The 25,931-nt window shown below is 46.3% G+C and overlaps 1 protein-coding gene across 1 annotated transcript in view; it reads right to left on the minus strand.

Annotated features, from left to right (window-relative positions):
• The window catches only part of LOC144127939 (U1 small nuclear ribonucleoprotein 70 kDa-like), a 63,454-nt gene extending 51,412 nt beyond the window's left edge, over nt 1–12,042 (minus strand). Inside the window, exons 1-5 of the mRNA XM_077660955.1 lie at nt 11,750–12,042; nt 11,274–11,336; nt 9,592–9,646; nt 8,384–8,448; nt 6,816–6,878 (exon numbers count right to left, since the gene is read on the minus strand). Of these exons, the coding sequence (XP_077517081.1) occupies nt 6,816–6,878; nt 8,384–8,448; nt 9,592–9,646; nt 11,274–11,336; nt 11,750–11,893 (390 nt within the window). The 5' untranslated portion in view covers nt 11,894–12,042. The remainder of the gene's footprint in view (nt 1–6,815; nt 6,879–8,383; nt 8,449–9,591; nt 9,647–11,273; nt 11,337–11,749) is intronic.
• Between the last annotated feature and the right edge of the window lie 13,889 nt (nt 12,043–25,931).

Raw genomic sequence — 25,931 nt, forward strand, 5'->3', positions numbered from 1 at the left:
CCATTACCCACTCTGCCAGCTTCCGGTCTCTTAACGTTACACCTATCATTTTCCTTTCCATGGCTCACTACGTTGTGCTTAACTTAAGCTGAACCCTTTTCGTTAGCCTCCGCGTTTCTGCCCAGTAGGTCAGTAGCGGTAAGATGCAGCTGTTGTACACTTTTCTCTTGAGGGATATTGGTAACCTGCTATTCATGATCTGCAAGAACCTGCCATATACGCTCCAACTCATTCTTATCCTTCTAGTTATTTCCCTCTCATGATCCGGATCAGCTGTCACTACCTCTTGACAAAAATTTGAGTGCCTCAAAGCACACAGTATAGTAAACGGCAAACTGGGAAGCGCAAGTTGAAATTGACATGAAAATAATGTGAAAAGTTGAAATCGACATGAAAATAATGTGAAAAAAAAAAAACGCTACCTTATGGCGTGCACATGAGTAGCATCACGTTTATTTCTCTTCCAAACTTCTGACAGGTGTTGTGCTCTATTAGGCTGAATTCACACTTCTTGAACATCGTAAATGTGGCTACAGTTTTCTGCCTTCATGTTGTAAAATAAAGCGACTGCTGTACACTCCTTGAGATGTCTGTTCCGCCTCCAATGCTTTTTTTCTTTCTTGCAGACAACAGCTAGCATACATGTATTCGAATGACTTCAAACATGTTTGCTTTCCAATGCCTGTGCATCAAACGATGCAACCATAACCTATATAAAAAATAAAAGCAGAGAGGAAGAAACTAAGCAAGGTGCTCTGAATTTCTGACGCACCCAAGCCCCACCTTTCAAGATAAAGTGGGAGAGCGACATATTGATGCTTTGGTGGCACACTAGGTAACTTGTGGGGGCAACGGCATGCACTAAAGTGAGGCACAGGATACGCCAAGGACTCAAAACTGCAAAGGCGAAAAACACAAGGTAATGGCAAAGGTAAGTGAATAGGTAAAAAATTGTAAAATAGTTCAATACTGCCACAATTCGTAACATAAAATTTGGCCAGAACCTCAAGCTGAAAAAGCTAAATTTACTTAGCGAAAGAACTGCAGCTGAGAGAGACCTTTCCATAGTTTAACACTGTTTCGAAGCTGCTCGCAGCAACTGCAGAGGCTACAAAGAAAACAAGCAGCAAACGCCAGTTTGGTTGGCCTCCCCACACAGCACAGCAGCACGCAGCGGCGCCAAGTCAGGTGCCAGCTAGGGTGGCTTCCTCCCATTACAGCAGTGCCCGGTAAAAAATTGGACACCCGGATAAAAGCTGTCGCCATTTTCACCACCTCTGCTCTGTGACAGCTGACGTGAGCAGAGGACAGCTACTGGAAAGCTACAACAACCGAACATGTCACTGGTTTCGGGGCCCCATCAACGGGTGCTGAACACCTGGCTACCTGATGTTCTTGCCGCTGTATATATTCAGTATTGCTGTTGGCAAATGTGAGAAAAAGCGTGAACTATTGCACAAACGTTTGCAGCGCCGCCAACAGTCACCCACGTAGTGAAGGAAAAGCCTGCTGCCTGCCATCTGAGCTGGCACAGCTCTGCACTTGGCAGTTCGATATATATCCTTTTTATGACAAGCCGCATTCAATATACCACGTGTCCTAGCTAAATGTAACCAAGCTTTTAAAAAAGATGAGCTGTTCTAGCTCAGTGAAACCAACTCAGGGTTCTTCAGAGTCACGTTGCCTAGTCTGCAGTGTTTTTTTCATTCTTCAAAGTTGATTAATCAGTTCAGTCTAATTAACTATGTTTTTAATTACTGACTTAAGGACAAATTAAGTGAAGTAGCAGTCACTGACCATAGTCGAAAAAAGAAAGACGTTTCGAAACCCGTACGGGTTTCTTGTTCACAGTGAGCGGGACAAGAGCGGTGGCGAATTTATATCCGGAGAATGTGACGTAAAGATCGGGCGTAGATGCCTGGCATGGGGCCAGCGTTCTTGTTTAATGTTGCTTGTGATGTTTGGATGAATAGCGATTCCAGCAGGAAAGAAACATGACGACGCGCCTTCTGCTGGAATCGCTATTCATCCAAACATCACAAGCAACATTAAACAAGAACGCTGGCCCCATGCCAGGCATCTACGCCCGATCTTTACGTCACATTCTCCGGATATAAATTCGCCACCGCTCTTGTCCCGCTCACTGTGAACAAGAAACCCGTACGGGTTTCGAAACGTCTTTCTTTTTTCGACTATGGTCAGTGACTGCTACTTCACTTAATTGCATCACCATGCCTGACCAGACGGATTTCCGTCGAACTCTTGACTACTTAAGGACAAAGTGTCAATGTAAAAGTTGTAGATCGTCTTGAAAAACTGCTAGCAGCACTGTTTCCATCAAGGTACAATTTACGCAGCTTTATTTATTGGCCTTAAAAGAAAGCTAACATGCGACCAGCTGCTGGGTCGCACCTCTGCCCCGATGTGCACGCAAAGGCTGATTGGGGACAGCACTTCAGTAAAAACAGATTTTGTTCTCTAATATGAATCTTTGGACATTTAAATGGCACCGTTGTCACGTTGACGCTTTTAAATTGTGCGAGTTAGGGTTTAAGGCCGGTCCAAAAACTACTTTATGTTAACGATATCTCGGTGCAAATGTTAGAGTCAGCTGTTTTTCAGTGATCTACAATTTTTCTATTGACAGTTTGTTCCTCACGGTAATAATTAAAAGGTTAGCTAATTATGCTTAACTAATTAGTTCACGTTGAAGAACGAAAAAAATACTGCAGACTAGGTCACGCGACTAAACAACCCTCAGTTGGTCCCACGTGGCTAGGATATTCCGTGGCTTTTAAAGCTTGGTTACATTTAGCTGGGACACCTGGATAATGCATGTTTTTGTTAAAAATGTTTACGAACAGTTCGATATAGCCAATAATTCGCAATATCCGTGTTTGCCATGACGAGGTTTGACTGTACAAACATGTGTACGTACGGAGCACACCCAGTTTTCCCGAACGAAATACCATTAAAAAAATTCTCCGACAACACCGCCTCAGTGTTTGACTTAAAGAGCGTTAGCTAAAAGAGCTTCAAGTGTTTACATTGGTGTGCTTAGCAAATGTGGAGAAGACCAAATCCAAGCATCACTGGATGTTTCCTTTCCGGAAAAAATCTCTTGGATGGATGGATGGATAAGGCTGAACCCTTTAAATCGGGCGGTGGTTCAAGCCACCTAGCCATGACTTGTGAAATGTCCCTCTTGTCTTGATTGCTAAGACACAAGCACCGCCATCTACCTTATGGGTTTTGCACTATTGCAATTTACAGCCACCTTGGCTATACTCCGTATATTTCTTCATTATATGAGAATAAATTTTATAAATGTGTGCATCAAAACACGACGAATCGTTCGATGCCATCTGGAACCCCCTGCAACAAACAGTTCAGCCATAATGGCTGTTTGAAGCTCTCCGGAATGCACAGTTTGCGGGTGGAAAAGTCGTTGCGATTCCCACACATATTTTGGGCTTCACCTCAATTAGTAATTTTATCCTCACGAACATGCCAAGTCATTTGCCCCCCGCACGTTTACCTCAAAAAAAAAAAAAAAAGCACTAGAAAGATACAACTGTCCACTCAGTGATCATTTCATTTTCAGAACATATATTCAAACGACCCCCTCAACGTTAGCCTCACTGGTTATGCAATTCTAAATCGTCGCCACTCTCACCGCTGCCATCCGGTTGTTCATCGCCACTCTAAAAGACGTAGCCGTCCTCAGAACCATCCAAGCTGTTACTGATGGCGCACTTTTTATAGCTTTTACGCACCAAGTCGGCCGGTATCGCTTCCACACATCCACGATCCACTGGCACAGCAATGGAATATCGGGCCTTCGCATGCACCTTGTCGGTGTGAGGGCATAAAGGCGGTCGGCCATCCACTGGGCATACAGCCGCTTCACGTGTGCCTTGAATGGCTTGTTCAGGCACATGTCGAGTGCCTGTAGCATGGACGTCATGCTGCCAGGTATTATAACGAGGTCGGTGCCGGTCTCGGCGAGGCAAGCCTTCAATGCATCAGTGCAGCAGCCTCAGAAGGAATCCAGTAAGAGCATCGACTGGCAAGGCACCTGGTCTTCGTTCAAGCCAGTCACCGACTAGGCCACTCTTCATCCAGGAATTTTCTTCCACACACGATTCCTGTTGGCAGTGGTGTGTTAGGTAACGTCTTGCATTTGAAAATCACATATGGGCGCAGTTTCGTGCCGCCAGCCAAAGCACTGCATGACTCTGCAGTGCAGCATGGAATTTCCACCGGTCAGCACGCCGACTGATTTGGAACGCTTTTTTTCCATGGTCATGTCCATCGGCATCTCAAGTACACAGGTGTCTGGTCAGCATTTCCCACCTCAGACAGCAAATAGCTATGCTCCTTCCAAAGTGCAATGACACATCGTTGAAAGTTAAACAATTTTTCCTCGCAGGCATCAGGAAGCCGCTGGCACATGGTTGTTCACCGCCGCATAGAAAATCCATGTCTTCGCATGAAGCGCTGAAGCCATCCACGGCTTGCACGAAACTCGCGTGGAATGTTCATTTCCTCGGCCAACTTCAGCGCTTCCATCTGCGCCATCTCAGTTGAAACAGCATGGCCACGACTTCTCTGCTCCTCAATGAACTTGGCAAGCTGCGTCTCGAGGTGGGGGTACGCGCCAGTCTTTGGAACACAAAACGCTCGCCTGTCCCGGTTCTTTGTTTCAGGACTTTTCTTCCTCTGGTAGCAAATGCACGACTCGTCGACGTCATGCTGTCGCGCAGCAGCTCTGTTGCCGATTTATTTGGCAGTGGCTATAATTTTTAGCTTCTCGTTCGCTGTGCAACACTGCTGCCAAGTCGCACTCATGGCGCCAAAACAAAGCAGGCAAACAGTGTAAACTGGGGTGTAGGATAGGATAGAAAAACTTTTAATATCCAACAGAAAGAGGGTAGCCAGAGGGCTACCCGCCTAGACGACGGCCGAAAGGTCTTGACTCTCGGCGGCAGCTTTGGCCAGTCGGACGAGTTGTAACTGAGTCGCCGGGTCGGAGCTCAGCAGTAAGGTCTCCCATTGATATTTTGTGTTAATACCTCGTCCCTCCCGGGGAGCATGAGGTCATTCCCATAGTATGTGGTCCAAGGTGGCCCTAAGTTCGCAGCTCGTGCATTTTTCTGAAAATTGCCCTGGGTACATAAGACTCCAGAGGGCCGGGTTTGGAAATGTGTAAGTTTGTAACCGGCGCCAGTTGATGGCTTGGTATCTGGACAAGGATCTATCCGCTGGAGGAAGTCTAGCTCGTTGCAAACGATAGTGTTGTGTAATTTCTCTGTAGGTCACCATGCGATCCCTGTCTGTAAAGAGCACCTCGCTCGGGTCTGCCCGGAAAGAAAAGCCTCGGGCGAACTCGTGGGCCGTCTCATTACCAGGCAGGGATGCATGTGCTGGTGTCCAGACTAGCGTAATTTTCCGGTCTATTACATGACGGCTTAGAATTGTATTCGTTAGAGGGGAGACCCGGCCCCTGCTGAAATTTAGTATGGCAACTTTGGAGTCACTGATGATGTATCTCGCTTTTGTGCCTACACATGCCAGTGCTATGGCAGCTTCCTCTGCAGTCTCTGGGTTACCCGAGAGTATGGAGGCACTTATTTTGAGGAGTTATTATTGACGACCGCGACGGTCATCGTGTTCTTACCATACTCAGCGGCATCCACGTAGACCACGTCCTCGTCTTTGTAGGAGCGGAAGCGTTTCTCTAGCGCCTCTGCCCGCTTGGCCCGGCGCACTGAGTGATGAATAGGATGCATATTCCTGGGTAATGGGGGTACAACTATATTGTCTCGAATTTTTCCGAGCATGTCAACTTTGGCGGTTGTTCTGTTATCTCGGCTAAGATTGAGTTTTTCTAGAATGGCCCTGCCGGTTGTGGTCCCGGCTAAGCGTTCGATTTGGGACGTTCTCACTGCTTCCGTAATTTCTTCCAGGGTATTATGCATTCCCAGCTCTAGGAGGCGGTGAGTGGATGTACGGATTGGCAATCCTAGAGCTTGTTTCGTGCATCGCCTGATAATTCCATTTATCTTTTCCTTTTCTGAAACTTTAAGATCAAGGAAGGGGGCAGCATACGAGATACAGCTTACTACGAACGCCTGTACCAGCCGTAGGAGATTCTGCTCTTTCATGCCGTGTCTTCTGTTGGCAATCCGCTGTATGAGCCGCATAGTTTGTTGCGCGCAGTTTTCCATCTTAGTTATTGCATCACCGTTATACCCGTTGCTTTGTATAATCATTCCTAAAAAAAACTGGGGTGTAGTACACGAAACAGTGCCTGACACTACTCAACAATGCTGACTGAAGGAAACATGGCCAATAGCATGGGGGAAGAATAAACTGATTATGAATGTGGATTTGGCTATGTCTTTTGTTGGGCCCTCATCGGCTTGACAAGCGTCGATGACAATGGGGATGGCAGACTAAATGGGGGGAGGCCGCCGCGCATTGCCGTAAGTCGACCCCCCACCGACAAAAAAATTTGTAGATAACCCACACTCCAAATTTTTAAATGTGTTTTTTCAATCTTCGGTGCGGGTTATACGAGAGTAAATACGGTATTCCGTAAAACAGTGAGTGGGGTAGCATGTCATCCGCCATTTTTATGCAGATGTATTCTGCCTCCAGTAGAAAGAACATTTTTCTTCTGCACAATTATAAGCACAAAAGCATCTTCGAAATAGAAGTTATTTCTCTTTCCTTTGGGCGTCTCAAGGCATTTCAATGTTGCTGTCTTCATCAATTCTGGCACTTTGTAAGAAAAAAAAAAGCATTCTCACCTTTTTGATGGGCCCAAACACCTCAAACTCGCGCCGGAGCTTCGATTCAGAAGTATCGTAGTTCTGAAAAAAAAAAAAGAAGATGAACAATTTGGCAAGTTAACTAAACGCAACGGAGGTCTGCTTACATAACTGCGCCTTTGTTGGTACACTACATTAGTTACATCTCACGTGTAGTGTGGTTTTTCCATGGTCTGCAGCAATTTTAACCCATGACTAGAACCGGCGTGACACAAACATTCCCCTTTCCTCTCAGCATGACACAGGTTTCCTCCTTTCCACTGAGCTGTAGCTACCGTGTAACCTGTTCCAGCTTGGGAGCAACTCAGTGACAGGATTTCCTTCTTTTCCCCTTGATGCAGCAACACCTGGCCGAAGCTGTTGTGAAGCCGGGTTTTCCTCCTTTCCACATGCCCACCTGCCATCCTCAGGCTTCAACCTTTGCCCTAGCGAGGCATCTAGTGCTAGCACACTAAAAAGGAAAGGGATCAACTATTCACACTGCAGGACCCTTGCACTGCTAGAGCAGAGCTCTTCCTCGGCGCCCACTGACTACAGAACCGGCTGTGGGCGACAAACTCTGCACCAGGAGAGGAGCACAAGAGCAGCAGGCAGCGGACAAACTCCTCCGGCTGACCTATTTCAACTCCCAATTACTCAGCAATGAAAGCTTCTGCTGCACAAACAACAGCAACAGTCATGCAAGACCTGCATTCAAAAATTTCACTACGAACAAAAGCTCGGTGGGATTCTCCTCAGTGGTACTTTAAACGGAAACTCCAGCATTTTTCTCCCTCTGATTTCATGCAAACTTTCCCGGTACATTCGCCGCTGTTTTCTGGTCCTTTGTGCCAAATTTCGCAAAGGGGCCATGTTCTGTTGCTGCATAAATAAAATTTTTTACTTTCCCATTTAATGGCCTCAATCGGGAAGATTTCTACGGGCAACCTTCAATGCATGACATGACAGGACGCACGGAAGTCTACATTTGCTCTGCGTTCGCTGAAGGACAAAATTTCAAGCTCGCTTTTGGTAATTTCAGACAAATAATGACCCGAGCTCTTACTTAAGCTCGCCAATTTGGCCAATCAACGTGCACACAACAGGTTTTGTGGCAGTGTCCGTGATATCACATCGCTTGTTTGAAACAGAGTTTCGATTGCCTGGTTTTTTTATCTTTTTGAATCCCTCTACTTGGTATTTAAAAACAAAAATTTTTTGTACCAGACCGAGGGGACCCTAAGGGGCATTATACACTCAAAATGTTCAAAAAAGCATGCAGAGTTAGCCTTTAACTTGTTGGCAGTGTAAGCATGCCAGCATAAACTGAAGGGCATACTCTGCACTTCCATTAAACAGCTGCTCAAAGCAATCCTCAATGTAAACCCATGCCACCAAGCACCTATGAAATTCAGCCTTTTCATTTCGCCTGCATTAAAATGCGACCACCATGGTCAGGATCGAACCCATGTCATTCGGGTCAGTAGCAGAGCATCGTAACCACTGAGCCACCGCAGCGGCTGGTCACAAATTTCAAACTACCATAAACAGCTTAGATCAACACTCACAATCCGAGCGACAAAGAGAGTCTTGAAGGGGTCCATGGTGCCCGAGGTATTGTTGTATGGATCCCCTGTAAAAGGCAGTAGAAGAGGTAGTTAGCTGTAGCTCTAGACAAGCCAACATAATTCTATCACAAAAACCCCTCCATGAAGAAGCCATGCAAACGGGAGGGTGATATATTCAAGTTAAGTTTAAACTTTATGAACAAATCAATAATTGCCAAAGTTTTCATGAGGTTAGTACTGCTTTGCTTCCAAACAGCAACACTTGGTAAATGAAGTCAGCAGCCAAACATACTGTATATTCTAGGGCCTACTTGGCTGTGAGGCTTAATATCAAAATTCACAACGCTTGACTATAATGACTCTAGAAATGAAGCAGAAAATAAGCCTTCCTTTTGCAGTTTTTAGTTACCAAGCAATCAACACTACACAGCATAAGCACGGTGTACCGTTACATAGCTCAGCACGTTAACCTGGGGCTGGATTCTCACGAGGAAGGCTTTCCCAACCAGTTGGCTCTGGCTTGCGTGAATGGCCGGCGTGCTGCTGTCGTCATACAGCCTGCACACTGGCCATGTGCACAAACCAGAGCCAACTGGCAGCCAACCATGTGAGAATCCGGCCATTGATGCCCACTTCGATAAGGCAACCAAGGTCATAAAAAAGACCTGAGGATTTCACGCAGATTTGTGCAAATCATACACTGTGACAGCAGAGGATTCACTTGTGCGTTGGTTTGCTCAACCTTTTCTTTTTTTCATGATATAAGCATGCAGCACACTGGCTGTATCTGCACCGCTCCTGGCTCAAAACGACATTCTTCCAATTGTGCTGAAGAGATGAGCACCTCGCACGCCGTATTTTAGAAATGAACCGTAAATTCACCACTACCTCCCAGGACGCAGTGGTTGTGGTGACTACATACTGTGGACAGGTGTGCTGGTATTCATGGGGTGATGGAAATTATGCAACTACAGACACACAAACCTACAATGGGTCAAGTCTATATTGCAAGACAAGTCTATATTCATGACACGTGCAGCACGTTTGGATGCAACAATCTCAAAAACTATCAAGAAGGCTTGCATTATCACTATCCTTTTCCAGCAAAGCTGATGGGACATCACATGAGGATAGCATCAAATAAGAGCGCCTCTTCCACAATTGTGGTATCCCGGATGCCAGGAGAGAATGAAAGCAAAGCCACTCACATAGCGCAATATCTTGCTCTAGCTTGTAGGCGACTTGTTCGGCTTTCTCCCTCCTCTGAAAGACAAGCAACACGCTGCATCAGGTTCAATTCTTACAGGCACAAATACTTATAAATACAAAACACTGCTTTCAAATTTATCCTTAAGCAGTACGGTGAACATCAGTTTCTAACCTGGTTCTCTTTAACCCCGTTGCAGGTACACTTTTTTCAAGAACTGGTAGCAAAATGGTAATTTTTTTTTTAATTCAAGGAGAAGGTAAGCTGGCTAGTGCAAAACATAAAATCGTAAAAAATGCCTTTCTTTCATGTAACAATCTTTATTGCACATATTTGTGCTGTGAAAATTGTCTATATAAGGGTAACAAAGCATACAGGAAGAGCTTCCAAAACAATACCTCTAAAAGTCACGAAATGTTTATCACACTTAAAAAGTCACTGAGATCTTCCAATTCCAGGCTTTCACAAGTGTGTGCCCATGCTCAAAGCACGGATTCACATACAGTACTTTCTTGCACGAGATCCCACACGAGGAGGTGCGGGAGGGACGTGTTTCAAATCAATTTTGCACCATTCATGGCTGCTCGCAACTGTGTCCTCTTCATCTATTTCACTGCAAGGAAGCTTCTCGCTATTGTCGTCCACACTCAAGGAACAAAACAAATTGGTTTATGGTTTTGGGGGGTTTAATGTCCCAAAGCGACTCAGGCTATGAGGGATGCCGCAGTGAAGGGCTCCGGAAGTGTTCACCACATAGGGTTCTTTAACGTGCACTGGAATCGCACAGCACACGGGCTTCTAGAATTTCACCTCCATTGAAATTCAAATGCCGCGGCTGGGATCAAACCCGCGGCTTTCGGTCACCAGCCGAGCGTCATAACCACTGAGCCACCACGGCAGCCCGAACAAAACAAACTGTAATCTTCAGTATCCGCAATGTTCATCTGTGCACTATCAAGTTTCTCCGTTCAGGCCAAGCAAAAAGCAATCAGCCCTTCAGTACCCGTGCTGCCATCTCTTGGCAACCCGAAAAATGCTTTGGACGAGCTGTACTTGTCTTAAACCGTAATCGGAGTGCCAAAAAGCACACGAGCTGAACTCTCGTGACGAGCCAAAAATAACGGCTTATGAGTAGCCTGGCTCATCCAAGTTCGCTAGGGGCTAATCAGTATGACGTAACGTCAGTTTATAACCTGGTTTGGAGAGCAGGGCTTATATCCATTTCAAGAAAAGCTATCTTTCGCTTCTTGTACAAAATACTAAAAAGTCACTTAAAGAGCAGCGCATCAGTACATTGCATTTGTCCGGTTACCCCACTAGAAATTGGAATATTTTCCACTTCCATCGCATTTCAAGAACGATGTGTTTAAATATTCTTTCTTTCTGCGTACTGCAGCAGATCTGAATTAACTTGATGAAACTCGTCTCCCCGAATTACGCTAAGATTGTGGAGTAATTTTTTGAAATCTGTTTTTATAATCAAGTTAGGACCGCCACGGGTTTGTACGACTGTTTGTTTACACTGGTGCAACTGCCGTTTTTTCTTTTTTTTTACCAGGCGTCCAACCCTTTGTGCGCGCAGCCGGGTGCCAGCCGTGCTAGAAACTTTACGCACCGACGGCTGCGCAACGAACACCGGTTTCCGTGTGACCACGCTCTGGGCACATCACAGCCATCGCTTACCTTGCGCTCGATGCGTTCTTCCCGAGTCTCCACGCGGGTGGGAGGCGGCGTGTCCTTCGGATCCTGGAACAAAAGCAGAGAGCGCGATATACGATGGGCACCTCTGTACCGGCGTGGGATGATCATGTGCCCATCCCAAGGATGCCTGCACAGCGCAGAACACCCTAAGGGAGCAACAGCACGGGTAACAGAGCGACGGCAAAGGTTTAACCACTGCCGCCGCCATACAAAAAAAAAAAACGCGATCGGCAGTTCCTTTCCAGCCATTTAGAGCCAACTCGAAAAGCAGAATACGGCCGCGCACGCTCTCGCAGTAGGCCTAGCACAAGTGCGACGGCGACGATGAATGCAACACGCACCTCGCGAGACGGGCCAGCACTGCAGCAGCTTTTCACACGCCAGACTGCCCGTTGGAAACCGAGCAAAAACGCTGAAACGCGGCAGGCATGACCTGCTACTGGGAGGTGGTCGCTTACCTCGAATAAGTTCAAGTAGTGCGATACGCCGGTGTAGGTCCCCTGTGTCTTTTCGTGGGGCAACTTGTCCATCGGCGGCAAGTACGGGATCGGGTCTCGAGGCGCAAAAAGCGCCAAGAGATTCGGCGGGAGGTACTGAGTCATTTTGGCGGCGGCTGACGATCCGGCGGCGACAATCCAAGGCTTTCTTGCTTTTTCACAGGCACGAAACCAGATGCATCGCACAAACACAGACTAGCAAAGCGCCGCAAACATGGCCGCAACCAAGCAACAGCGGTCGTGCAGTAAAAGTAGTTCGGCAGGCACGGATGCCGCGTGTCACTACGTGGGGCATCACGAGGCGTCCGGTTTAGCAAGTAGTGCAGGGTGTAATGTGAACTGTACTACAAAGGAATGTTTGATAAAAACTCTACAGCACGCGCGTTTGTTGAAGAAATTAATACCTCGAAGCAGCAAATACTCAAATTTTGCCAAGCGATAAGTGAAAAACTGCTGTTTACAAGCGAGATTCGGAACCGAAACTGATCATTTATCGTTGCCAAACTTTAAATCATCTTTATCGCCCCACAAAATCAGCATATATTTGCTGATTCTTGCACAAAGCACACTGTATTCCAAAGCAAAAAAGACGAACTGCGCAACAAGAACACGGACGAAAGGGAGGCAGACACACACTAACGCAGACTTACAACTTTACTAAAGGAAGGAATACAAGGCAAATATATATAGCGATCCCAACGCACTTCAAATCTGATCAATATGGCACGTGACAATCTGCCCAGGCGATAAACAGACCACACAAGAACCAACGCTTACAAGATAATCTTATACCGGGCCGGCCCTTTCTATGAAAACAAAAAGCAAAGGAACGCTTAGCGACAGTGCACTCTTGAGAATTACGCGTTCTCCAAAGTAAGAAAATTCAAAACAAAACCACACCACTGTAGCCATCTGATACCACTGAAGCTCGAACCGCTTACAAGCGCAGGTGCTGACACCAAAACCAAGAGACGAAGCACACCCCCTTTTGAAAGCAAACAAAACGGGAAACAAGAACAACCACATCGGTTATCGTCAAAATAAAAAAAAACAGTGAAAAAAGGCACCAGGTCAAAAGGGTAAAAACACCAAGAATCAGCTCAAGAAGCTACGTCACAAAAACAGTGAAAATAGGCACCAAGTCATTTAAAAAACAAAAAGATGAAAGACGGGACAACAGTTTAAGACAACAACGGTTTTAAAAAAGGGGGAGGGGTGAATGAAATCCGAAGCGTAGGAAAACATCTCAAACCATGACAGAACCGAAACAAAACTGAGATCGCTAATCAAATGAACAACAAAAGCATCAAACGCAATCAGGAGGCACTGCTCAATCACCAGGGCACAAACAGGCCACTAGGCTACACATGCCCCCGCAAAAACGAAAATTCTTTGGATGATAAGGAAATGGAAGCCTTGCTAATACAGTTGTCCGTGGTGCCGATGTAAAAAGTTTCGACGACGAGACCCTCCCATTTGTCATTCAATCTGGCCAGAAATTCCGTCTTTTCGAACCATGGTACACAGTCCCGTTGCTTCATTTTTGTGCAGTCCGCACAATGCTTAGCCAAAAACCCTCCATCGTTGTTTGCCACGCTCAACCGGTGCTCCCTTGCTCTTTCATTAAAGCATCTGCCGGTTTGGCCTATGTAGACTTTTCCGCAACTAAGGGGAATGCGGTAAACAACGCCGGAAACGCAATCTTTGAACTTCCTTAGATGTTTGATTTTGCAAGGGGTCTTCTTAGTGTTCTTCATCATCACGCACACCTTGGACAGTCTGCATGGAGCCGAGAAGACAACGTTGACGCCTCCTTTTCTCGCCACTTTCTTGATGTTGTGCGAGAATTTGTGGATGTATGGAATGACATGGGCCTTCTTTTGCTCGGCGTCTACTTTGTCTTTGCGTTCTCTCTTAATTTTTTGAAGCACATTTTCACACACACTCGAAATGACGTGCGGAGGGTATCCAGCTGCTTGCAAACGCTGAAGCTGGTACTGGAAGCTCTCTTGGACTTTGTGGTCACAGGACTTTTTTAGGGCCGACTCAACACATAGGGAAATGATGCCTCGCTTGACCAACTTCGAATGGGCACTAGTGTAGGGAAGCAAAGCCTTTTTTGACCTGGGTTTGAAGGACCAGCACACACGCTGTTTGTCAAAGTGCAGATCTAAATCCAGGAACTGAAGATGACCGTCAAGCGGTAGCTCACTGGTAAACCGGAGCCCGAAAGATTCAGATGAAAATGCCGAGAGGATCTTTGAGGCCAAATCCTGAAGATTGCCGTCCCCCGGTGGGGTCAGGAAGATTAGGTAGTCATCGACGTACCTGCACACGCGGGTGACAGCCATCCCTCGCAGCTTTTCTTGAAGACGTCGGTCAAAGGATGACAGAAAAATGTCGCTTAAGGCTGGAGCTATGCTCGAACCTATACAAATGCCTGCTTTTTGAATATGATAACTCTCATTGAAGTGGATGACGGAAGACTTTAGATAGAAATCTATAAGTTCCAAGAAGTTGCCAGTGTTGAGGCCAACTGAGTTCCGGAACTTCGTCTCTCCGTGAAGCTCCACGCATTCTCTGATGGCAGCGAACAGTCCTTCGTGCGGAATGGAATAATACATGTCCTCGATGTCGACGGAAAAAGCCGTTGTGGAAGTTGGTAGCCCTTTTTCCATCAGCTCAACGACTTCTTTGGAGCTTCTAACGAGGAACGGGTCATTGCCTAATAACACATTCAAATGTATCTGCATGATGTATGATATGTATGATGTATGATGAAGAACACTAAGAAGACCCCTTGCAAAATCAAACATCTAAGGAAGTTCAAAGATTGCGTTTCCGGCGTTGTTTACCGCATTCCCCTTAGTTGCGGAAAAGTCTACATAGGCCAAACCGGCAGATGCTTTAATGAAAGAGCAAGGGAGCACCGGTTGAGCGTGGTAAACAACGATGGAGGGTTTTTGGCTAAGCATTGTGCGGACTGCACAAAAATGAAGCAACGGGACTGTGTACCATGGTTCGAAAAGACGGAATTTCTGGCCAGATTGAATGACAAATGGGAGCGTCTCGTCGTCGAAACTTTTTACATCGGCACCACGGACAACTGTATTAGCAAGGCTTCCATTTCCTTATCATCCAAAGAATTTTCGTTTTTGCGGGGGCATGTGTAGCCTAGTGGCCTGTTTGTGCCCTGGTGATTGAGCAGTGCCTCCTGATTGCGTTTGATGCTTTCGTTGTTCATTTGATTAGCGATCTCAGTTTTGTTTCGGTTCTGTCATGGTTTGAGATGTTTTCCTACGCTTCGGATTTCATTCACCCCTCCCCCTTTTTTAAAACCGTTGTTGTCTTAAACTGTTGTCCCGTCTTTCATCTTTTTGTTTTTTAAATGACTTGGTGCCTATTTTCACTGTTTTTGTGACGTAGCTTCTTGAGCTGATTCTTGGTGTTTTTACCCTTTTGACCTGGTGCCTTTTTTCACTGTTTTTTTTTATTTTGACGATAACCGATGTGGTTGTTCTTGTTTCCCGTTTTGTTTGCTTTCAAAAGGGGGTGTGCTTCGTCTCTTGGTTTTGGTGTCAGCACCTGCGCTTGTAAGCGGTTCGAGCTTCAGTGGTATCAGATGGCTACAGTGGTGTGGTTTTGTTTTGAATTTTCTTACTTTGGAGAACGCGTAATTCTCAAGAGTGCACTGTCGCTAAGCGTTCCTTTGCTTTTTGTTTTCATAGAAAGGGCCGGCCCGGTATAAGATTATCTTGTAAGCGTTGGTTCTTGTGTGGTCTGTTTATCGCCTGGGCAGATTGTCACGTGCCATATTGATCAGATTTGAAGTGCGTTGGGATCGCTATATATATTTGCCTTGTATTCCTTCCTTTAGTAAAGTTGTAAGTCTGCGTTAGTGTGTGTCTGCCTCCCTTTCGTCCGTGTTCTTGTTGCGCAGTTCGTCTTTTTTGCATTATGATCAACCAACTAGCCCGACAAGTCCTGTTGTATTCCAAAGCCACTGTTTTCGGCAGAGCGCGGCGTCCAAACAAGGCCTACCGGGGATTTAGGCCGGCGAGTTAAGACGGTAAATACAAGTAAAACAAATAGGCAAGTAAAAAAAAAACCAAGCGTATGACACGTTGCAAAAGACCACCTAGAAGCGACTCCAGACGCGATCCTTCATGAATCCTTAATTACTTATTATCAAAATTCTATCCCGGTGATTACTACCCGGAAAGCGCACTATGTGGCGAAATAGCCACTTACGATCGCATATTGTGGAACTATAAAGAGAAGGCACTGGAATCTAATACAAGTACTTGTACCTGCACTCGAGCAACGGGAGGCGGTGTTGGTCAGCTCAGACCTGGGCGTTCAAACCCAGGTCATTGAGCGGGCTGCTCAGGTCGCTGTCAGCCGTGGATTGATGGCCACCTAGCACGGATCATCTGCATTTTGCCTTTTCTGACGAAATAAATGTTTCGCAATCCATCAATCAATCAATTACACGTTGCATACTCAGCGGTCTGGGGCCCTCTCTGCATCATCATCAGCCTGACTACGCCAACTGCAGGGCAAAGGCAGAGGCATTTGCCCTGCAGTGGGCGTAGTCTCTCCAATTAACCCAATTGGAGTAATGTCTTTCCAATTAACCCTGTAATTTGCCAGCTGCTCCCACCTAACTTTATGCCGCCCCCTGCTACTCTTGCCGTCTCTTGGAATCCACTCCGGTACCATTAAGGACCAGCGGTTATCTTGCCTTCGCATTACATGCCCTGCCCAAGCCCATTTCTTCCTCTTGATTTCGACAAGGACGTCATTAACCAGCGTTTGTTCCCCTCACCCACTCTGCCCGCTTCCGTTCTCTTCACGTTACACCCATCCTTTTTCTTTCCATAGCTCACTGCGTGATCCTTAACTTAGGCTGAGCCATTTTGTTAGCCTCCACGTTTCTGTCCCGTAGGTGAGTACCGGTAAGATACGGCTGTTGTGTGCTTTTCTCTTTGCGTATCACCTTTCAGACACGGACACTGCTCCTTCTTTCACAATCGCCTAACGCTTAACCTGCCCTTAAGAGAGTACAATTGCGATAGCAAGATATCCTTATTTTATTCGGAAGTACTCCTTCGTCGCTGAGGTTCTGCCTACATACCACTTTTTCACAACATACATGGATCGCGGGATGTCCTCATACCATTCCTGGTGCAGTGGTTAAAGGGACCCAGAAAGGGCCTCTCAAAAAAGTTGCAATATGTCTGGGATGTTAAAAGACGCCGCTTCATAATTATCCTCCAGCAAGAATTATCATTAATGCATCTTGTGGAATCTGAGTTATATGCAGACAAAATTTGAACTTCCGCGTCTTCGCGCCTTTCTCTCTCCACTAGCACGCGAAAACTGAGTTATATGTAAAAATTTGCTTTTGGGGAAAGGCATTGGTGCAGTATCTGTCTCACATCTCAGCGGGCACCTGAGCCGCGCCGTAAGAGAAGGGATAAATGAAGGACTGAGAGAAGAAAGGAAGAAAGAGGTGCCGTAGTGGAGGGCTCCGGAATAATTTCGAATAATTTCAGCCAGAGGCCATCATCATCATCATCATCATCAATAATTTCAACCACCTGGGGATCTTTAACGTGCACTGACAATGCACAGCACACGGGCGCCTTTACGTTTCGCCTCCATTGAAACGCGGCCGCCGCGCTCGGGTTCGAACGCGGGTACTCCGAATCAGTAGCCGAGTGCTCTAACTAATGAGCCAGCGCGGCGGGTGAGCAGAGGAAAGCTATCATTGGTTCTCCGTGCCAGCTCTTTCTGACGTCACGCGGCTACCATGACCGCAGCCAGAAGCTGCCCCCTCCCCCCCCCTCACCGGGGAGCTCCCGCGTGGTTTTGGACGGATGGATGGATGGATGGATACGGCTGAACCCTTTAAATCGGGCGGTCGCTCAAGCCACCTAGCCAAGACTTATGAAATTTGACTCTTCTCTTGATTTTAGTCACCAATCAGACAACCTTCGCTTGGTTACTTCTAACCTCTTAAAATCCACTTTCCCTTCACTATCCCTAAACCCCAATGCCTTGGGTAATACCCCTGTCACACGGACACTGTAAAGGTACTTTGAACTAATGCTCCATTACTCTAAGGACGAACGCGCGCTGCCACACGGACGCGCCAAAGGACACCTAGCTCAAAGGAGCTTCGAAACAAGGCAGCTCGAGTTCGTCCTTTGAGGCTTCAAGGGAGTACTCTCTCTCCCAGCGAGTTAACAGCATAAATAAATTGAGAAAAGAAACGTTCAATTTTCGTTTTATAAATTCACTTCTAAGATTACTGGTGTTTTAAAATATAAGATCATTTGTTTTGTGGCAGTCTCACCACGCCATACTCTCGTTCCAGATATACAGCGAGTTGTGCTCAGTGTGGCCAGCACTGTGATGTTATGCTCTGTACTTGGAAAATCATGTCATTATTGCAGTTAAAATTGCGTTGCATTAACATATTACGGTTATAAAACTAATTTACTAAAAAAAATGTGACATTTATGTATTTACGTGTGCAGTGAGGCTTGCAATTTAAATAACGCTTTTCGCCGATGAGGGCGCTAAAAAGTTCTTGCGAAGGTTATTCCGCGACCGTGTAGCACGGACGAACTCCCTTGAAGTAGTGCTCCTTTGGGAGCGTAAAGGAGCATTAGTTCAAAGTGCCTTTAGAGTGCCCGTGTGACAGGGGTATAAGTCAGCCCCGCTGCTTTCCACTGTAGGGTGAAGCCCTTTACAGAAAAGCATCAAGTGTTCAGCCGTTTCCTCCTCATCTCCGCACGCAACGCACAACGTATCTATCTCGTATTGGATGGATGGATGGATGGATGGATACGGCTGAACCCTTTACATCGGGCGGTGGCTCAAGCCACCTAGCCAAGACTTATGAAATTTGACTCTTCTCTTGATTTTAGTCACCAATCAGACAACCTTCGCTTGGTTACTTCTAACCTCTTAAAATCCACTTTCCCTTCACTATCCCTAAACCCCAATGCCTTGGGTAAGTCAGCCCCGCTGCTTTCAACTGTAGGGTGAAGCCCTTTACAGAAAAGCATCAAGTGTTCAGCCGTTTCCTCCTCATCTCCGCACGCAACGCACAACGTATCTATCTCGTATTGGATGGATGGATGGATGGATGGATACGGCTGAACCCTTTACATCGGGCGGTGGCTCAAGCCACCTAGCCAAGACTTATGAAATTTGACTCTTCTCTTGATTTTAGTCACCAATCAGACAACCTTCGCTTGGTTACTTCTAACCTCTTAAAATCCACTTTCCCTTCACTATCCCTAAACCCCAATGCCTTGGGTAAGTCAGCCCCGCTGCTTTCCACTGTAGGGTGAAGCCCTTTACAGAAAAGTATCAAGTGTTCAGCCGTTTCCTCCTCATCTCCGCACGCAACGCACAACGTATCTATCTCGTATTGGATGGATGGATGGATGGATGGATACGGCTGAACCCTTTAAATCGGGCGGTCGCTCAAGCCACCTAGCCATGTCTTGTGAAATTTTACTCCTGTCTTGCTTTTAGCCACCAATCAGATAACCTTCGCTTGGTTACTTCTAACCTCTTAAAATCCACTTTCCCTTCACTATCCCTAAACCCCAATGCCTTGGGTAAGTCAGCCCCGCTGCCTTCCACTGTAGGGTGAAGCCCTTTACAGAAAAGTATCAAGTGTTCAGCCGTTTCCTCCTCCTCTCCGCACGCAATGCACAAAGTGTCTATCTCCTGGTACCTGACTCTATACGTCTTAGTCCGCAAAACTCCAGTCCTGGCCTCAAACAACAAAGAACTTCCCCTACAATTATCATAGATATTTTCTTTGACAATTTCCTGTTTAAAGGTCCGGTATGTTTCTAGTGCCGATTTCGTCAGCATCCATGTTTTCCACAAAGCTCTCTCTGTTTCTTTAACCTTTTTCTTAACCGATAATTGCTGATTTGCCCCCTTACTGCTGTCCAGATATTTGCTTGTCAATTTTCTAGTTCGCTTTCTCCATTTCGTGTCAACATTCTTTATATACAGGTATCTGAAAACTTTCCTAGCCCACCGCTTTTCCTCCATCCTTCTCAATCGTTCCTCAAATGCTATCTTACTGCTAGCCTCTCTGCTCTCGAAAGACGCCCATCCCATATCACCCTGTACCCCCTGATTTGGTGTATTGCCATGTGCTCCCAAAGCTAACCTCCCTACTCCCCGTTGCCTAATTTCCAGCCTTGCTTGAACATCTGGCCTCATACACAGGACCGCATTCCCGAAGGTCAGGCTAGGGACCATCACCCCTTTCCAGATCCCTCTTACCACCTCATACCTATTGTAATTCCACAGTGCCCTATTTTTCATGACAGCTGCATTCCTACTAGCTTTATTCATTACATATTTTTCATGCTCTGTCAGATACTCAACACTGTTATTTATCCACACCCCAAGATACTTGTACTCATTCACTACTTTTAGCACGAACTCCTGTATTCTATGCTCGCCGCCCTCTTCATTAAATGTCATGACTGCAGATTTTTCCTTACTATACTTGAAGCCTAATCTATCTCCCTCTGTACTGCATATGTCTAACAACTTCTGCAGGTCTTCCTTGTTGTCAGCCATTATCACTATATCGTCCGCATATATTAGTCCCGGTAATGTCTGTTTAATCAATTCCCCTTGCTTGAAAAAAGATAGGTTGAAACCTAGTCCGATCCCCTCTAGCTTGGCCTCCAAACCTTGCAGGTACAACATGAACAACAAAGGGGACAGAGGACATCCTTGTCTAAGCCCCCGCTGTATCTCTACAGGCCCTGATACATTTTCTTCCCATTTTATGAGCACTCTGTTACCTCTATATATATCTTTTAAAAGATTAATTACTCCATTTCTGCCGACAGGCGCGCCGCGGTGCGGCCGTTTCTTTGGGTACTGCGGGAACTGCGGTGCTACGGCAGCTCCGCGACCGCACCTGCATATAGCCGCAATTTACTGCCCTGCGGGCGCTAAAAAAAAAAAAACCCTGTCCAGCGTACTTCCACAGCGTGGTTGTGTTGCAGGAAGTCTTTGCGTTATCAAAAGGATAAAATTGACGCGTTAATCATGACATTTAGTTCGGCATTAAAGTTAATTGCGCCGGCGCTTAGCACGCGCTTATATCGCTACCGTCTTGGTGCTCCATGACAGAGAAAACTTTTTGGTCAGTATCAAGCATTATGTGCACAGGTAGCATGCAATTTCAATTTCCATGCACTCTTAATCCTCCCTGCCGGCCATAAAGCACCCACCACAATTAGCGCTTTCTTGTCGCCAGCTACGTGGTGCGCCAGTTACATCAACAAATTATCGTTGTGAGCTCAACTGATTCGCAGGGCTAACAGAAAACAATTTTTGTCATGGTTTGTGCTATCTGGCGCATAAAAACGTATTTTCGCTTAATTTATCAAAGATTGAATCAATATCAGCATAAAGGCAGCTTTCACTGATTGTGCGGCCCGAAGTCGCGTTTATTTTATTCGGAATCACTCGGCGCGTGTGACAGCGTCGCGTAGCCGCTTAGCCAAGTGTCATAGAATGTAATAAAATCGTGTATATATTGCTGTGATTCAGGCAGGTACCAACAGCAGAGAGCCTTTTACCCCGCCGATCCCTCTGAGATACATGCAGAAATAGCAACTGGTAGCGGTCGTGCTTACATCCCCATGCACGAAATGTGTTTAACGGGAACAATATAGCAAGCTCAGCGCACGGATCCCGAAGACGTGGGCTCTGCGGCTGTGCCACTGCACGGACCGCTAATCCGCTTACCTTCGTGATGCAGGTCTTTGCTCAAATCATCACCTTCGCTTTCCTGCCGGTCTTAACGGCCAGACCACCTGGCATCGTTGCAGACATCCGGACGCCACACCAAGAAGGCGAACTTTGTGCTCGTCACCCGGTACGCCACCGGCACTTGGGAGCCCCTGGCAACGCCATGGTGCACCTCTCGAATACTGGACCAAACAAGCGGCGTTGGAGGCAGCACCAACAGCACCGTTTACGTCAGCTATAAGACAGCGACACCCACCTCCGGCACACTGTGGGCTAGCTCTGCGGCTGTGCCACTGCACGGACCGCTAATCCGCTTACCTTCGTCATGCAGGTCGGTGGTCCACATACTCTTTTTGCTAGGAAAACTAGTAATTATTGTCTCGTGCAGCTGCCGAGCCCATAGTGCTGCTTCTGCCTTGCTGTTGAATGTGTCAATGTGATTCGTGCTTTACTGTTACTATCGGGCGACGTTGAAACAAATCCGGGACCACCTAATACTGATGCTGTTTTGGCCAAACTGCAAAAGTTGAGCGCTGGTCAGCCAAAACTGATTCCCGAAGTCCAAGGCCTGAAAAACCATCCAGTAGCAACATATAGAACAATATCTGCCCTAAGCGAACGAATTGCGAATCTTGAAACCCAGTTTGAGGTAATTAGTACCCTGTGAACAGAACTCGAAACACTCCAAACTAACACTGCTAGAACGACCCACCAGCTTTCAGAGATAGACACACGTCTGGATGACCCCGAGAACTGCTCAAGAAGAAACAATATAGTATTCTATGGACTTCCCGACCCAAATGAAAAAGAATCCTATGACCAATCAGAAAAGATAATAATCCAGCACTGCCTTGATAGACTGAACCTCGTAATAGACCCCAAAGACATAGAGTGCGCACACCGCCTTGGCCGTCACAGCATTGGCCACCAAAGACCTATAATAGTGAAGCTGTCTGCTTTTAAAACCAAAGGGTCATTCTTTCGAATGGCCCTAAGCTTAAAGATACAGATCTCAGTATCGGCGAAGATTTTTCTCGACCCGTCCGAAATGCCCGATAGCACTTTGTGGCTCTCGCCAGAACCTCATCAGGACCCTTTTCCCTTCGGTATAAAACGGTGCACATGTGACCAAAACGTTATATGTTTGACCAAGGCACACAGACAGTGAAAGAAATCGCATAGGAATCATGTCGCCGGCGGATCGCGCGCAAGCAACCACAGGCTACCCGTCGAGTTAATAATTCTTTTTCTATAATCTACACCAATATACGCAGTTTCCTTCCAAAGCGCGAAGCCCTGTCTAATCTCCTGACATCTTCAGGCAGCAACATATTAATCTTAACTGAAACGTGGCTGACAAGCGACGTGACAGATAATGAAATTCTGGATGAATTGCCAAATTTCAGCGTTTACCGCAATGATCGTCAAGACACACGCGGAGGAGGTGTCCTTATTGCCATTAACAACCAAATATCATGTTCCCATGTTAACATTACTACAGATCTAGAAATATTGTGGTTAGAATGTTGCACTCGACCGGAAACAGTTCTACTTGGCGTCTGCTACAGGGCCCCCAACAGCAACCCAGGATTTAACCTGAACGATGCACTAGTACAAATCACTAGAAAACACCCTGCTGCGCAAATTGTTCTCCTAGGCGATTTTAACTGCCCTGGCATCGATTGACAAAACGTAGGCTCACTAACCGCCGATAACCCGGAAGCAAGAGAATTCGTGGATGTTCGCTTAAATTTTAACCTGACGCAAATGCTGGTCGAGCCGACACGCGTCGCTCACGGATCTTCGAAAATTCTGGACTTAATACTGACCAACAACCCCGAAAGCTTATCGATTACTTACCTGCGTGAAATCAGTGATCATAAGGTTATTCATGCCATATTCATGTTCTCTCCCACATCCCGCCAGACGTTGTAGAAAACCATCCGTCTGTACGACGAAGGCAATTACGAGGAAATCAACAACGAGCTAGCAGCATTCCTGCCTTATTTTCGATCCACATTTCATCATCGCTCTGTCACTGATGACTGGTCAATTTTCAAAAAGAAGATCGAAGAACTGGCAAACAAATTTATTCCCTCTATCAGTGTTCGAGCAAACCGCCAAAAACCGTGGTTTTCACACAATCTTAAGCGATTAGAAAGAAGGAAAAAACGGCTTTATAGTGCAGCGAAACGGAGCCCAGGCGCAGATGCATGGGATCGGTACTATCAGGCCGAGGACACGTCTTACAATGCAATTCGCTGCGCCAAACAAGCATTCTTCCAAACCGATCTACCAAAAACCCTAACGAATAACTCCAGGAAGTTTGGGGAAATAATAAATCCGCAAGCAACTCGCACCATCGCTCTAACGAATGCCGCAGGCGAGGATGCCAGTGACACTGAATGTTCTCAGATATTTAACCGCGCATTTGTATATGTTTTCGCAGACGAAACTGCCTCACCATTGTCCACTCCGCCAACTGTAACACTGCCAGCAATGCCAGCAATCACACCGCCAGCAATCACAGCGCAGGGTATCGAAAACCTTATCGACAGAATTAAGTTTTTGTCAGCCGCTAGGGTGGACGAAATGAACTCAAAAGTACTTAAAAACACAAAACAAATCTTGGCCATTTATCTCTCATTATTGTTTTTGCAATCGCTGTTGACAGGAGTCTTACCGGATGACTGGAAGGTGGGGAGGGTCATCCCGGCCCACAAATCAGGTAAAAATGATTCACCGCTAAATTATCGTCCCATCTCCTTAAACAGCGTGCCTAGCAAAATCATGGAACATGTCATCTATTCCCATACCATAAACTTTCTAGATTCAAACAACTTCCTTGATCCGGCTCAACAAGGGTTTCGTAGGGGGCTCTCCTGAGAAACCCAACTTGCAATATTCACTCACGACGGCATGCTAACCATGACCGCAACCTGCAGACCGATGCGTTATTTTTAGATTGCGCGAAGGTATTTGACAAGGTACCTCACCAGCGCCTAATACTAAAACTCGCCCTTTTAAATTTACACTTTAATATCCTGGAATGAATTAAAGAATTTCTAGCTAACCGCTCCCAGTTCGTTTCTATTAACAACCGCCGCTCAAGCGCTCTCCATGTTAAATCTGGCGTCCCTCAGCGATCTGTGCTCGGCCCACTATTGTTTCTAATATATATTAATGATCTAGCTTCACATGTGTCATGTAAAATTCGCACCTTCGCCCTTCAAAACGACCTTAACAGCGTCCATAAATGGTGTGACCTCTGGCTAATGACGCTAAATGCTAACAAATGCAGACTCGTTTCCTTTCATAGTCAACACAAACCACTTATTTTTTTCTACGCAGAATTGATAACTCGTTTATAGAAAGTGTCCAATCGTTTAGGTATCTTGGTGTCACCCTCTGCAGCGATCTTTCTTGACGAACACACATTACGACAATCATATCATCTGCTAGCAGATCCCTAGGATTCATGAAACGTCATATTCGTCATGCGCCGCGACACGCGAAGCTTATCACTTACAAAACCCTCATCAGACCCAAACTTGAGTACGCCAGCCCCATCTGGAGCCCACACCATGCATACCTAACAAATTCACTCGAATCAGTTCAAAACCGCGCCATTCCTTTCGTTCACTCTGCATATTCATATACCACCAGCGTTTCAGCTAAGCTCTGAAGAATTCCGGTCTTGAAAGCCTCGCAGACCGCCGCCGCATTGCCAGCCTCTGTTTGCTCCACAAGTTTTTCCATGGCTCTCTAAATCAACCACCCTACATTACTCATTCGAACCGCATATCTCACCGCACTGCTCATCCGTTTCAGACTGCCCGCTCTGTGTGCGGCACTGCAACTTTTTCAGGCTCACTGGCTCATTACATCCCCCGAACTGTAGTGGACTGGAATACCCTCCCCACCTATGTCGCTGCCATCACGCACCCGTCTGTATTTTAGGATGCTGTAAGCAATTATATTTAGAAGAAATGACTTGTACTTGTTGATAAATACGTTAACCCACCCCTTATGTAATACCCGCGGTGTAAGAATAGTAATACCCCCTGAAGGGGGCCTTTAAAGGGTCTGCGAAACACCGCTTGAACGGATGCCGGTTACGCTTCAGATGGATTCTTTGTCACACAGATGCTGACCCAAAAAGAATTACGAGAATCGATACAGCGGAACGGGAGTTATTCAAAGAAGAAATTTCAAAATACAAGCAAACAAAATGCTGCCCTCAACTCGATTTTCGCGCAGCTTCCCATTCCCATTTCACTCTCCCAATGACGACACTCAGTGCGACCAATCAAAACAGCCTATCTTA

This window comes from Amblyomma americanum, chromosome 4 (assembly GCF_052857255.1).
Source record: "Amblyomma americanum isolate KBUSLIRL-KWMA chromosome 4, ASM5285725v1, whole genome shotgun sequence".
Classification (NCBI taxonomy): Eukaryota; Metazoa; Arthropoda; class Arachnida; order Ixodida; family Ixodidae; genus Amblyomma; species Amblyomma americanum.